Source organism: Enoplosus armatus, chromosome 4 (assembly GCF_043641665.1).
Source record: "Enoplosus armatus isolate fEnoArm2 chromosome 4, fEnoArm2.hap1, whole genome shotgun sequence".
Lineage (NCBI taxonomy): Eukaryota > Metazoa > Chordata > Actinopteri > Centrarchiformes > Enoplosidae > Enoplosus > Enoplosus armatus.
The window spans coordinates 13,975,433-13,990,124 of NC_092183.1; the positions used below are offsets into that span (position 1 = coordinate 13,975,433).

The 14,692-nt window shown below is 41.7% G+C and overlaps 1 protein-coding gene across 1 annotated transcript in view; it reads right to left on the reverse strand.

Annotated features, from left to right (window-relative positions):
• The window catches only part of osbp2b (oxysterol binding protein 2b), a 36,670-nt gene extending 24,628 nt beyond the window's left edge, over positions 1–12,042 (reverse strand). Inside the window, 1 exon segment of the mRNA XM_070903687.1 lies at positions 11,834–12,042. Within this exon segment, the coding sequence (XP_070759788.1) occupies positions 11,834–12,029 (196 nt within the window). The 5' untranslated portion in view covers positions 12,030–12,042.
• Between the last annotated feature and the right edge of the window lie 2,650 nt (positions 12,043–14,692).

Below are 14,692 nucleotides of genomic sequence, written 5' to 3' on the forward strand. Positions count from 1 at the left end.
GTATTTTCTGCATTAATGTTGCAAGATTTGGGCAATACCAATATAAACTTTATACACAAGATCAAAGCACTTTCATATTTGAATATCACCACAGTTACATACAGGACGATCTTGTGAAGGCTTTTGATCTATCACATTATGTTGTGACACTATGAGAACAGCTAGTACGATTTCAGACTATTGGATCAAGAGTTCAGAGTTGTGATGTGTTGGTTCTGACTCACTCGTTTCTTGTGTAACTTAATCACATCCCAACATTCATATTGAAGAGAGTGTGCAGAAGCCTACTATGAAAAGTCTTAAAACAACACAGCCTACAGCACCTATGCCAAACTCATTTCAGTGAACAAACAGGGAAAGTGAGGAGACAGAGAGCCCGGGGCTTAAGAGCCCAGCTGTTCAACTCTACATTGTCCAACTCTGCCATAGGCAAGAAAACCATGGACGAAGTGAGAGAGGTCGAAAGATAGAAGAGGATGAGGCAGTGAGGGGACAAGGTGATGTGGAACACATTTCTTCATTGTTCTTCCAAAGGTAACGACATAATCATATACAGACACCATGAAGCACACTGTATAGGATGCTATTAAGCTGCCATGAGCAGTAATAGAATATTGATTTGTTCTGTGCAAGATCCTTTACTATTTGGACAACATGTTATGCAGGCTAGTAATGCCTGTGAGTGGACAGTGCAAAAATCCTATTAATCTGTAGTCCTTAGTGACTACCCTCACCACCCTACGACATTACATGTCCTGTTGTCACTTTACACTCAGGGACAGGTTCTAGGACCCTGGGATATACAGCAAGTCACATTTTACAGTTTCTGATGAAGTAATGAACTCTTCACACTTTAATATGCGACCACAGATGCGCGTTGCCTACACAACACGTAGGCCTGGCAGGCTCAGCTCATCCATATGCAAATGTGAGGTGGAGCAGGCGCAAAAGAAAAGAGAGGAAATGAAATGAGCAGCACGGCAGAAAAAAGGTAAAGAGGGAAGGAGACTGCATGCAGTGACGAGTGGAGGAGAGAGGACAGACTGATCTTTTTACAGCGTGAGGCGCTGCATTGCTGAGGGAGGCTGCAGAAATGTGAGCATCCATGGCGACAGATGAGACATGCCAGAGAGAGGAGGAAGACGGATGGAGGAATGACAGCTATCTCTCATACAGACATACGATGAGGAGGAGATAGCAGGATGAGGAAGGCTTTGTCGTTGGACAGATGGAGAGGAGTGTGACAGCTCCGTGCTCCTGTGTCATAGCTTTAGCCATAGCCGTACTGACCCTGGTTGAGTTTACTCAGGCAGCCTGAGTTGCAGAGGGAGCGGAGCGTCCCCGACTCCCAGCAGCTCCGGCCCTTCATCCCACTCTCTGCAGGCCTGATCCCCCTCCACGCTCCCTGGGACGCAACGCTGCCCTGGGCCCCTACATAATCCCAGTGCGGGGGGGGCTGAGGCAGCGACTTGCCCTGTTCGGCATTGCAGCGTGCACACACATACATGCACACTCACACACATACATGCAAGTACACAGACAGAGGAGCGATGACAGGCGCTCCCTCTTGTAATTCCTATGTCCTCTCCAGCACTGCTTCCCTTTGTTCCGGAAACATACACGCACTCGGGACGCACACATTCACAAAGCTCGGCAAATTTACAATTCTCCTCCACATGGTTCTCTCAGTGCAGTGCAGATTGGAGAAGGAGGGAGGGAGGGGAGGAGGGAGGGAGAGAGTGAGTGAAGCAGAGAGGAGATAGGACTCAGCAGCCAGCAGTCATCTACACAACTACGACCAGAATGCATTGCTTCCTCTCTGTAACCCACTGCTTTCACAGCTTGACAGAAAAAGTCAACTATTTCAGATAGCTAAATGGCAGAGATGGTATTAAGTAAAGGCTATGTTGCTTCAGAAAATGACACCATGAGAGGCTCATGTATGATGAGACATGGGGGACGAAAAGATTACAGATTAAGTTATGACAAATTAACTCCGAGGACCAAACACCAAGGGCGAAAGGTCAAATAAAACATCCTTCAATAAAACGTCTATTTCCTCTCCTACTGATTGATGTGTCCCTCCTCTATCAGAATCTCTTTATAGTGCTGATCACAAGCCGCTGATGGACCACTTCAAATGTGACCTCCCCCAGAGAGGTAAGTGTCAACACAATTCATACTGTAGTTAGCCCCGGGCTGCAATAACAAGCCTCACTCCCTGACTTTTCAAAGCAGGTGAAGGTTATCGTTTCAATATTACTGCCAGTGTACATATCACACTGTGCTGTGCCCCAAGGTCACCTTGGCCACCTGAACTAATTCTAGATTTAAATACTAATTCTAGAGTTAAATGTGGGCTCCTGTGAACACACGTTACAACGCTTCCAGGTAAGGCTGGCCAATAATTATTCAATATATCGTTAATTTGCTTGCAGTGGAATCACCTTATAATGTACACTATGACCATATCCTGTTCTGGTTTCACTAATTTCTCCTGGTCAAATTAAGGATTCATAGCAAGTTATAAAAAAAAATCTAAATTAGTTATTGAATTTTTTGTTTTACATTTACAGTATGAAGACTTTGGTTTCCTGTAGTCCATAACAACAATTTGATTGTTTTATAATGCATTTGATTGTGATGTATCAATATCTGAAAATAACCTTAATATTATTGTGATAACAATTTCAAGCATATCACCCAGACCTAAGGCTAGACGATAAACCAACTGTATCAAATTACTAGCATTGCGAGCCTCTTGCCAATCCAAATATACTGTAATTTCTGTTTTCAGTAAATAAAGAGTATAAAAATAAACAGTCTTCAGTCAGACTGAGAATAGCTACAACAACCAATGACATCTAATCCAAGTCCAAAATCTTTAACTAGTTTTACTGTAATTAATCCAAACAAACATATACAAAGTAAGCCAGGAAAGGAAATGTCATGTACTTAAGTATTTAAGAAATACTAGTGCCAAGCTTTGGTTTTAATGACCTCTAGTAATGAGGTCTGGTGCTTTGTAAACACAGCCTCTGGGGGACATTTTTAAATGTTAAGGCCATTGCCATCATTCAGAGTACACACTCTTTAGGGTGTTAATAGGTGATAACAATCAGCATATTTGAGTTGGCCAGGACACCCTACACCTTGGGTGCAATATCACATATAAATGTGTGATTAGGGAAAGGAAGGGAACCTCTCACTCATTTCAAATTTTTACACTGAAAACAGCTTACATGTATCAGTGATGCAATGAATATCTCTGGGCAATGGCTTCAAGAAAAGCATATATGCTGTGACAACACCAATTCTTTCTTCCCCGGGTAACGGCATGGATAAAATGCACAAAAACAGCAGTGCAAATTAGGCAGCAGAGCATACGGAGATCCTCCCTTGATTGAAAACAGTGCTACAGTATCGCATGAAGCTTGTCTACTGTAATATCGGTGTTGCAGTGATTCTGTAAAATATCTGATAACAGCAGAAACAGGTAACAGGGGATGGCTGCTGTGGACTGTGAGTGAGGTGAGGGAAGTGCTGACAGGGAAGGTTTGTTGGACTGTAAATAAATAACATCCCCTAAATGTCCCTGGGCATGTTTGAGGGACCGCTGAAGCATGAAACCTCAATTAATTTCATACTTGACCTTCATCATTTCTTTTCTACAGTACAGTGAAGTTTAACCATGCAGGAGAGCCAAACCTGACTGGTGAAAAAAGACGGCTTTGTGTCATGTATCTGCTCATTTTATTAACGCCCTTTAAAATACATAATCTTTTTGGGTGCATTTTACAGTCTGTTCTTTCTTCTATTTGGTTTTCAGTCATTACTCTTAATGTAAAGCACTTTGAGATGCAATCTGTGTATGAAAAGTGCTATTTAAATAAAGTTGATTATTGTGATTATCATTATCTATGGATTGAATTGAGATAAATGAAGTCACCGTTGAAGGTATTTGAATAATAACCTTTAAAAGCTAATATTTTCTCAAGCACTGTATTTGATTTCTGAAAAATGCTCTGGACTCAAGTGAAATCTAAGTTGCTCCAAATATCTCATGATATTCTTTTGAAATCCCGAAGTTCAGAAATTCAACCCCACATTACTCAGTTTATTTACTGGAGGAGAGACAGTTGAAGGCCAAACCATCTGAAAGATAAACTAAAGAGAAAGAAGGTGTTTAAAGAGCACCAGTTACAGTCTCATTAAGCCAATTTCTGCATTGAGATGCAGGAACCCAAACACTCCCCACGGCCTGAATGCACAAACACTGAGCTCATTAAAACCAGTTCAAACATCTCAGTTCAAGAAAACTGTTTCATCGTGGGAAGGAACTCATTTTAACAGGAAAATGACATTTTGAAAGTCACATTCCGTGTTCGAGACCATTAAAAACATTAAGCTGTGTCAGTTCCAGCAGCAGTAGCCATATCCAGTAAATGCTATTGATCCATGTCAAAAGACCACATTATGCCAGACACCGTGCTGCCTCACGCATGTAAGAACCAGAAAGACTCAAAATCGACCACAGTGAAATACAAGCCTGAAACTGAGGGCTTCTAAGACTGACGCTCCTCCTGTGGCGATAATAACCTGCTTATCCAAAGGAGGTGGAAGATCTTTAATTGACCACAAATGTAAGAGTTAAGAGTAATTGCTTCCTGCGTCAGCCTGCACTGGCTCATAGTAGAGAAACCATGCATCAACTTGATGATTTAGTAATCAGACACTTCATACCAACGCTCCACGCAGCCGAGTGAAATTACAGCTGACTCTCAATACGCTGGGGTAATGAATCATCCAGCCCTGCCTGCACTTAGTCATCACTGACAAATAAACTCAGGTCCAGGTAGCATCTTTGCATGGCAGCTGTTGGTGTTGGCACTGTAAGTACCTCTGTGAGCTGTGCCTTTAAAACTTTTATGTTCGACATCTCAAAAATGTCCCTGCACGTGTCTTGAAGATAAAGCCAAAATATTTTTGTCTTTCATATGCAAATACAGCTCCAAAATCTGATCAGATAATGGACACATACTGATATGGTATAATTTTCATTCTTCATAAAAGTTTAATAATAAAAATAAGAGTAAATAGTACTTTTCCTGAATAAAGAATAAAGATCTATCAACAGCCTTACTTTTTAAACAGTGTGTGAAACTTACATTGAAGAAGAGATAAATCATTCGCATGAGCAATGACCTCAGCCGAGTGTTTCCATGGCTGCTGACCAGAGCTGCAGAAATGAGCAGTGTATTGCTCATTAAAGAATAGTTTCAGTTCAGCGATATTTGCAGGATGTCTTGCATTTACAGTTTTAATAGGCTTAAGGTCAGGACTCCGACTTTCCAAATACTGTTGCAATATTCCAGCAATGAAAACCTGCTGTGGAAGACTTATTTCTGTGCTACTGTGAGTCATTATCACATTGACCTGTCATTAAGATTCAGATCTTAAACAGATACGTTTGAGGTATGCACTGGAGGTCCATGTTGTTGTAATGCATACGTGACAATACATAGACCAGACCCCTTTAATTAACACTCCTATCATAGAAATTGTTATCCTATTGGATTGCATACCTGCTACCTTGTAAATGTCTTAAATATAACCTGAAAAAATACAGTTGTTTATTTGTTATTTGTTTAGCGTTTTTTAACCATACAACCTAAAGAATGATTATGAGATTATGTTTTAAAAACATTGAAAAATAATGCCAAAGTGGAATGAGTGTACAATGGCTGGATTTTTCCATCAGAATTGTGTCTATTCAGACTTTGCTCAAAATATTGTGACAATATTGAACCATGTACCAAGTATCATTTAGTTCTGTTTTTTAATAGTTTATATGAATTAACGGAATTATCCACAAACCTGCTTCACATCACCTGTCCTCACCCACCAGAGTGACATCTTCTCCATCACTCCTACATTCTTCATCATCAAGTCAAACATGTCACAAACTCCAGTGGCATTCCTTTACCCATGAACAAGTATGTTTTTTATAAATTACCCAATTAGGGACAATGTTGAATGCTGCCATGGAGACATAACAGAAGGGTCTTTTCCAATCCCATGGCCGATGCTGCCTCATGCAGCCTGTTACAAACCCTGACTCTGCTCTTGCCAACAGAAAAGGCACACACGAGAATTAAAGGAAAGGAAATAAAGTGCAATTGAAACACAACTGAAAGAACATAAGATGACATAAAATAATTACAAAACATGTTTCCCTTTCCCTCTCTTTTCTTCACTATCAGTTATAGAGTCTGTAAGGCAAAGACCAGACCACATTATTCAAATGGTTACAAACAAAAATGAAACCATTCAGTCTCACAGTGTGCAGCAATATTGTAGCTTCTAATGTTAAGCTCAACTATTCTGTCATCCTGTTTACTGTACTGAACCAAAAGCTTGGCAGAGAGGAAGACATCATTAAAAAAAATTATGATTTTTGTTTTCATCTCTCACGGCTCTTAGTATGAAATGCCAGATGGAAAGTTTAAGCTAATATTGTCCACAGAGAATGGAGCTTCCAACAGTGGTGGCCTTTCAACAACAACAACAACAACAATATCCAGCCCACTCTGGCAGATTGCAGAGCTGTGGGAAAAACACTCTGAGCCGACTGTGGGGAAAAGAGCAGAATTGGCATAAAGAGCAACACCTGACCAGTGAAGAAGAGGTGTCACAACACAGAAATCCAATAAGAGGATGGAAAAGGAGGAAAATTGAAACCTGAACCTGAATACTGAACCACTATTGTCTAGTTGACCGCCTTGCACAATGTTTAACTAATTCATATTTTAATGACCTGCCTGTGTCAGCGTTCTCAATTTCTCAACTTCTCCTCGCTGCTGATAAAGCACAAAAGCTACAGAGTGAGCGACAGAGAGAAAATGTGGTCGTCGGCTGGGACACAATGTGAGCTTAATAACGAATTCAGTTTCATGCAGCATACAGCAGGTCATTGGACACACTGGAGCCATACAGAGCCGACAAATCCCAGTACAACAAAAGACAGCACAATAGTACCAGTTATGTAGTGTGGATTCTGTAACAATGTAGTACTTCAATAGCACTGTCCACCAACTGTGTGGAGTCATAATTCACATCATTTATAGATCCATTAAACTGAGTTAACTATGGTCTAATACCAAAACACCCATGTCAGAGACAAAAGGTGAGACTAATACAAGTACAATATTCAAACCTAATTGTCTAGCTTAGAAATATAGTACATAATCAAGCATAAAATAAACATTTTAAATCATAATATTCTGTTCTTAGACATGTGGCCTGTCTTTAAAGGATAATTCTTATTATATTATTATTTATAATTATGTTATTTAGAACTATATTCTCCTAGTTTTGGTCCGATCAACCCTGATCACCAAAAACAATGTCACACAACATTTCATCTAATCATTCTTTTTGGATACTTTTTGGCATCGTTGATTTGCTGACTGACAGTGTTCTGATCAAAACATCAAACAAGACTAAAAGTTAACTCACAGAAACTAGAATAAAATGTTTTTAGTAAAACTCTAAAACAATCAAATGACTATGGCATGACTAAGTCAATACACAATTTCGTAAAAAAAGACTACAACTAAATCAAAATCATGTGCCAAAATGAACACTTGCAGAACTTATGTTGCTATAATCTAAAAGTTTTCATATGTTTAACATCCAAAAATATTTGACTTTGAGTATGAAACACTGACCATTATAGGCTTAAAGGTTGACTGTAAAATGCTTATTGTTTGCTCTTTCACAGAGAGTGGGGGCTGTGGTCAAAACATCATAACTTCTCAGACCACTTCTGCAGCATAATAGCAGGAAGAGGTCTAAGATGCTCTAACATGCAGAAACCAACACATGTGATTTAACATCAGCAGGAGAGCCATTACAGTGTGTTTGGTCTTAGCATGATGAGATAAGAGGGAAGCGCCATCCCTATTCTGACCAGACAGCACTCCATTCAACATGGGGGGGGGGGGGCAGTTTGTGCGTGTGTGAGTTCAGACTTGTGAGTTACATTCACAACAGATTTAAGAGACAGAAAGGGGAGAAAGAAGTTAAATATGGCTGAAAAACACAAGAAAAACAAAAAGAGAAGACAGAAAAGCACCCAGAGGACGATTTTTGGCTGGTTGACTACTTAGACAGCTACAGTGTTTGTGATCTCTGTGAAGAGCTTGGCTTCATCTGGCTGATGATGCTGAGATGTTTGTCATGTTACAAGACTGAATGTAGCTCTGATCTCTTTGTCTCCGTCTCCCTCGTCATCTGGGACTGAGCTGATCTAGCAAATCGACCTCTGCCGGCACGCGCGTTTACATCCAAGACAAACAAGGACAAGCGATTGGATACACAGACGCTGCAGAACGAATTGACGAGGATGACAAGCATGCCATCTGTCATTTCATGACATCCTTTCATGAGCTCAGAAAGTAGTGCAGGTGATAAAACGCAGCACTTTAAAACACAGTTTAAAACACAGTTTTAAAGAGAGTGAGAGTGTCACAGACTTTACTTTATAGATCTGTCATCAGATAACATTTATCACTTTATTAGTAAATCATTAAAATCATTTTCCAGTTCCAAAGCGTAGTTTGTCTCCCAAATGAGCTCTAATAATTTCTGGGACAGATGTCTACTGTTTACAGCCTCTGTCTAACAATGGAAATTACAGATATTCTGGATTTATCTACTACAAATCAGCCAATATCCACCAATATACTGTAATATAAGCCACAACGTTTATACACATGTAATCATCTTAACCAGATACACATGTATGCACACAAACACGCACACACACACATTCCTGAGCACAATGTAAATGAAAGAAAAGCAGCATACTTACAAAAGAGAAACTGTGCCTTAGCCCGTTTCTATTTTTTCCCCAGACTTTGCAGGACAAAGCAACGTTTTAAGCAAAAAAAAAACAGTGAAGAGACTTGGAGAAAGCAGAGGGTCATTCCATTCAGGACTAAACCCCGCTGGATGAAAAGCAGAGTACACGGCTTACTGAGAGAGAGAGAGGAAGAGAGAGAGAGAAAGAGGGAGGGGGGCGGGAAAACCAGACAGCAAGGGAGAGGGTGACTGGAAGAGAGAGGAAGAGCGAGTGTCGGAGCGAATGGAGGGGGTAAAAAAAAAAAGGGAGACAGTCAGGAGATAGGAAGAGAGAAGGAGGGGTGGAAAAAACACAAATGAAGCCTGTTTAAGGAGGCAGTCCTAATCTGTCCTCAGGTAGTCCCCTTCGTTATTCCCACTGTTTCAGGACCACGGACAGAGCACCACCTTTTACTGTAAAGGGACAACGGCAGCTGGGATATGAAATAAAAGAATAAAATAGAAAGATACAGGAAAAGAATAAGAGAAAAATAACACAAGCAAGAGGATAAATGCAAATATCTGTGATAAGTGAACCACTAAAAGAAAATCATGTAACTACCAGTTTCCTCACACGCCAGAGTAACCAGAGTCAGTTAAGTAAAAAGGACTGTCGGATTGACGTAATGATCGAATGCTGATGCAGATCAATGCACTGTTATTTGAGAACTCAAGATACACATCAGCTTTTATTGTGCATGTGGATCTGTAGCTGCTGCTGTGACTCTCCTGCCTACCTCAGCTGCGTCTGTCTGAACTCAGCTACACCCACAGAAACCATTAATTGGATGGCTGGTTCCAGCATTTCTCAATTGTTTCCACCAACTTCCACTAAACCGTTCCAGTTTCCGCTAAAAATTCACCATCTAAGCACATTTTCACTTGTGTGAAATTGAAATAGGAGTGCATGCAGGGCTCACAAATTCAAGCCACCACTGGAACAAGTGATTCAACGGGCTGCGATCCCACTTTCACCAGCAGTGGCAAAAAACAACGCAGGCGAACTCAGAAGAGAGGTCATATTGAAGTGAGGGGAAACACTGCCACCTGCTGAACGTGCACCTCAGACTGCAGGCAATAGCTTCAATGAGCTGTAATCCAATCTAAACCTAAATTAGAAGAAGATGCACTCATGGAAGGACAGGCAATTTAGAGAAGAGAAGGCTTACAAATGGAACAGGCTGCAGATGTGACACCAGTACTAATGAGAAATTCAAGTAATTGATTTGAGGTTTAAGTCAGTTATACATAGAAGAGAATCTCATGGCTCTCAGACAAAGAGAGGCTTGAGATTCAAGTTGAGACAGGAGTCTTACATTGTATTACTGGATTTTAGATTTTAAAGAGTTCTTCTCAGGCTAAAATAAAAACAAATGAAACAACAAGCAAAATGATCTATACATTTTGGTGAGGACTGATAACATATATAGTCATTCACCGTGGTAGTGAAGCACCGCTCTCATTAACAGATACTTAATTTTCTCACACAGTGTCCTCTTTCTCACATTCTCTTAAATCCTCCTCCCACAGATAGATTAGCTGTGAAAGGAAATGTCAGAAAAACACAAAGACGCACACATTCTTTCTCCAAGCTTTAAAGCTGTTACCGAAGCTTAAACAAAGTACAAACAATTTACTGCTGCATAAATTAAAAGTCAAATTTTTCAGTCTAAATTATAGCACTGATGCAATAATTACTAGAGATTTAAAGTTTTGTGTTTTAAAGAAAGTATTTAGCAAAGAGCAAAAGAGGTTCTGAATGTGAAATGAAGGCAACAGTGAACCTTCATGCATTTAAATGTCAACAATTTGCTAAAATGATGGTATGAAAAGAAAGGTATTTTTAGCTCATTCTTGCATTCAATCATTTTTAAACAAGATCATGGGATCCTGAATGGGTCCATGAGGAAACACTGGTGTAAAATTGATTTATTTATTTTCAATATTTCTGTTTATTCCACTTTGAACTGCTCTATTCATAAAGCGCAAGTTTTGTTCAACACATAGGTTAGGTAAACAAAGTAATGAATTAAGAGGGGATTATATATGAAAAAGAACATGAAATTGCGGTGGGTGTACTGTAGCTGGACATCAGCATACTGTAGTTGAACGCACATCAAATATGTGGGTAGTTCAACAGCCTAACCTTCTCAAAACACAAATATACCAACATTTCTCTCCTGCTTACTAGAAGTGGTGAGCTAAAAAGCACTCACATTCTTTCCCAGTCTATATTTAGTGATCTGACTTTCAAATGGAGGCCACAGGAATATATAGCCTGTCTCAGTCTCTGTAGACCCTGTCTGCAAAAGACTGGGACAGAGAGGCTTTGGGATAATGCCAGGGAGAAATGTGAAGAAAAAAGGTCTTCCCAGGCTTTTCCCACAGCCTTTGACCCACAACACCTAATACAAGCATACAAGAATAAGTCCCCCTTGGAAAGGAGAGTGTTCTGTTGTCAGGAGGAGACTGAATGGAAGCCTGGTTTTGTTTTCCAACTCGGCTGAGGAGACGGCGCTGCCCTCTCCTGGCTGACATAGGAATCTGAATTACATTAAGGAAGGAGGGCGTGAGCTGAAACACCAACTGTCCTAAATATGAAATGTCAGGGTACACTGGAAAATCAAATATATCAAAATATCTGAGCTGGCCTGAGGAGCATGCTAAACATGCTGAACCAGTGTTAACACACCTTTAACCTTACAAGCATTAACTGAACTAACAGTAAGTAAATACACACTCTGGTATGTTTGCCCAAGACTGTATCAGCCCAGCTTTTATTTATCAAGGTTAAAGTCTGACCATTAATGACTTGCATTAGTGCCTCATGGGTGTATTGTTCTCTTACAGCTTGCACTTCGACTATAAGCAGTATACCATGCAGTTTAAATTTTCCATATAAGTAGGTACTTGCTCCAGCTGCCCTTACCAGACTGATCGTTCATCATGCGGATGGCTTTAGCTTTGGCCAGCTCCAGTGCTGTGACCCATCTCTGCCGCTCCACTTCTGTGCTAGCCTTCAGGTGGTAGGTGCGGCCGCCGCTGCTCAGGACGATATTGCAGGCGTCCTCTGTGTCGATGTGTGCCGTGGCCAAGTTGATTGTTCCACGACACGTATGGGCCATCTCTGCCTGCGTCCTGCAACAACATACCAGGTAGAAAAGGAGACAGAGAAAGACAGAGAGAGAGAGAAAGGCAAGCAGACACAAGAGAGAGCTGAAGACACTGGTCTAGGACCTCATTTGTCATCACTGCAGCTAGGACGGTACAATTAACATTCCTATGGCCAATAAGCACAAGCAGGGATGCAAGGAGGGACCGAGGAATGCCACAGATCATAGAAAGATTCCGTTTGAAAGTCAAGCAGCAATGGAAGTGGGTATTTCACTAAACACACACCATCTCTGTAGCACATTTATCTAGTCATGAAAGCTAAACCTGCATTAGCTAATGTTAAACAAATGGGAGAGTTTGCACTTCTAATTCACTCAGCGTGACCTGCCTGCCCTGCTGTGAGTGTGCTGAATTGTGGGTATTCTGTGTAGCCTCCACTAAGACCAACTGTTGCACATTCAGTGGGCCATAATACTCCAGATAACAAGGCCATTGTCTGGCTCAAAGCCTCTGTAGTGAACAAAACCAAACAATGAATAACAGCGCGAACAAAGAGAGAACAGAGTGTGAGAGCGGGTAAAAAAAAAAAAAAGAGAGTGATAGCAGGGGAAAGGGGCAAAGCAGCAGAGCAAGAGATTAGAACAAAGAGCAAAGGCAAGAGAGTGTTGTATGTATGTGCACTGTGCAAGTCTAAAGCCTCTTTCACACGTAGCTCCCGGTAAATTACTGGGATAAACTTTCAGGCACTGCTAGTGATTTTCACTATTCACACATGCAGCTACATTCAGGAACATTTCCCGCTTGCGCCTTTTCACACATGCCATGACGGAATAGATGGGGGACGGGACAGAGCAGCAGTTGGCGGTAATGCAACACTTATGGATGCCAACCGCCATCAAACTCAACAGAAGAAGAAGATGGTGCAAGGCCGGCTGTATGTGTACGCAGTGGAAGTCTCTTATTATTTTCAGGAACATGGCGGACGAGGAGGTGTTTTTGTCCATTGCCAATGTCGTTGTAATGTATCTAATATTCACCAAATCACCTGCGACAGTGTACACGACTGTGTAAAACAAAAATGTTAATACTGTTGTACCAAAACAGAAAAATGCTGTAGAATTTATTAAGTAGCATAATTACACAATTCAAGAGAAACAATCATTTACAGTTCTGTGGTGGAAAGCTGGCCGCCTGTCATTCTGTCACGGTTAAACAAGCTAAGCTGCAGGGAAGGACCATCATGTCCCTCAGAGAGCTGAGCGTATGCTTAGTCTTAACTCCGGCCACAGACAGCTGATTTTGCTGATTAACACCCTCGACCAGAGAGCAGCAACTAATCAGCAAAGTCACATGTTGTGGTGGTTGTTTACACAAACATACCCTCAACCCTCAGTGTCACACCATTGCCCATCCTTACTCTTGGAAACATCCACTTTGAAGCATGCAGCCATGCAATCATGTGTCTGTACTTGTCTGTGGATGCTAACATCCATTCATCCATTCTCAGCGAGCCCTCACTGCCATGAGCAGCTGCCTCGCAGCAGCACTAAGCTCCACACCAGCTCCAGTCTCTGACACTGACAAGGTGGCTGCCGCCTTATTAAGTCAGAGGTTGAAGTGTATTTATAAGTTCTACCAGGCAGTTATTTCCCTAACACTGCTTGTACTGCCTGAAGTCAAGTCTTGTTATAATGCCAATCCAGAACAAGCGCTTTAGTGTACCGCTCTTCTGCTGGCACTCGGTGCACATCAGTTGTGCAGACAAAACCGCACTGGGGCCATGCAAAGCCGTACCCAGTTTCCAGCCTCGCTCAGCTGCACAGTCCTGGCTGTAAGTGGGTCAACAATGAGTGTGCGGCTGATGAGTAAGATGAGATCCCCGTTGATCGCTTCTGCCCTGTGGGGAGGTGAGGCCATGCAAAGGCCATGAAATTATACAGTCAAGGAAACTACATAAGCTGGGAAAGAAAGATAAGGACTACAGGGGCATTAAGGCACTAGAAGGGGAGGGGGCGAAGGCGAGTGGGGGCAGCTGAGGGCATGAGAGAGGGTCCTGCATTTTGCGCTGCAGAGCAGGAGAGAATTGCAGTGCTTTACCTGTCAGTCCCATGTGCACACATCCTCATAAAACACAAATCCACCGATCTGGAGCATGTAATGACAGAACAACAACCAGTGAACAACACAGAACAGGCGGCCGTATGCATGAGGAGACATACACAGACAGGCAGAGCAAATAGGACACAGTACCAAGAGCATGAGAATGTCGCTAGGTTTTGTTGTGGCTGGGGCCTGAAATATCACAAGACATGGAGGGAGAGAGCCAGAGACACGCCGGGGAACATATCATGCTGAAGACAGGGAGGAAACATAAGACAAGAAAACCAAAAGCAGTGATACCGCAACATGGACAGCATGACATGACCTGCTGAAAGACTGAAACAATGAGATGGTGAGAATGTGGCCAGACTCCCTGCTCTCTTTCTCTCTGCTGCTCTCACCTTCACATTAAAACACAAAGACCACCCGGACAGGCACGCACACACAGACACTTACACACACACATTGTAACCTAGTGCTAAGACCAACGAGGAGCCCATTAACAAGATTACATCACAGCATCCACGTCTCTTGCTCCGGTCACACGCTGAATTGCCAGGCTAGTAAACAGGGT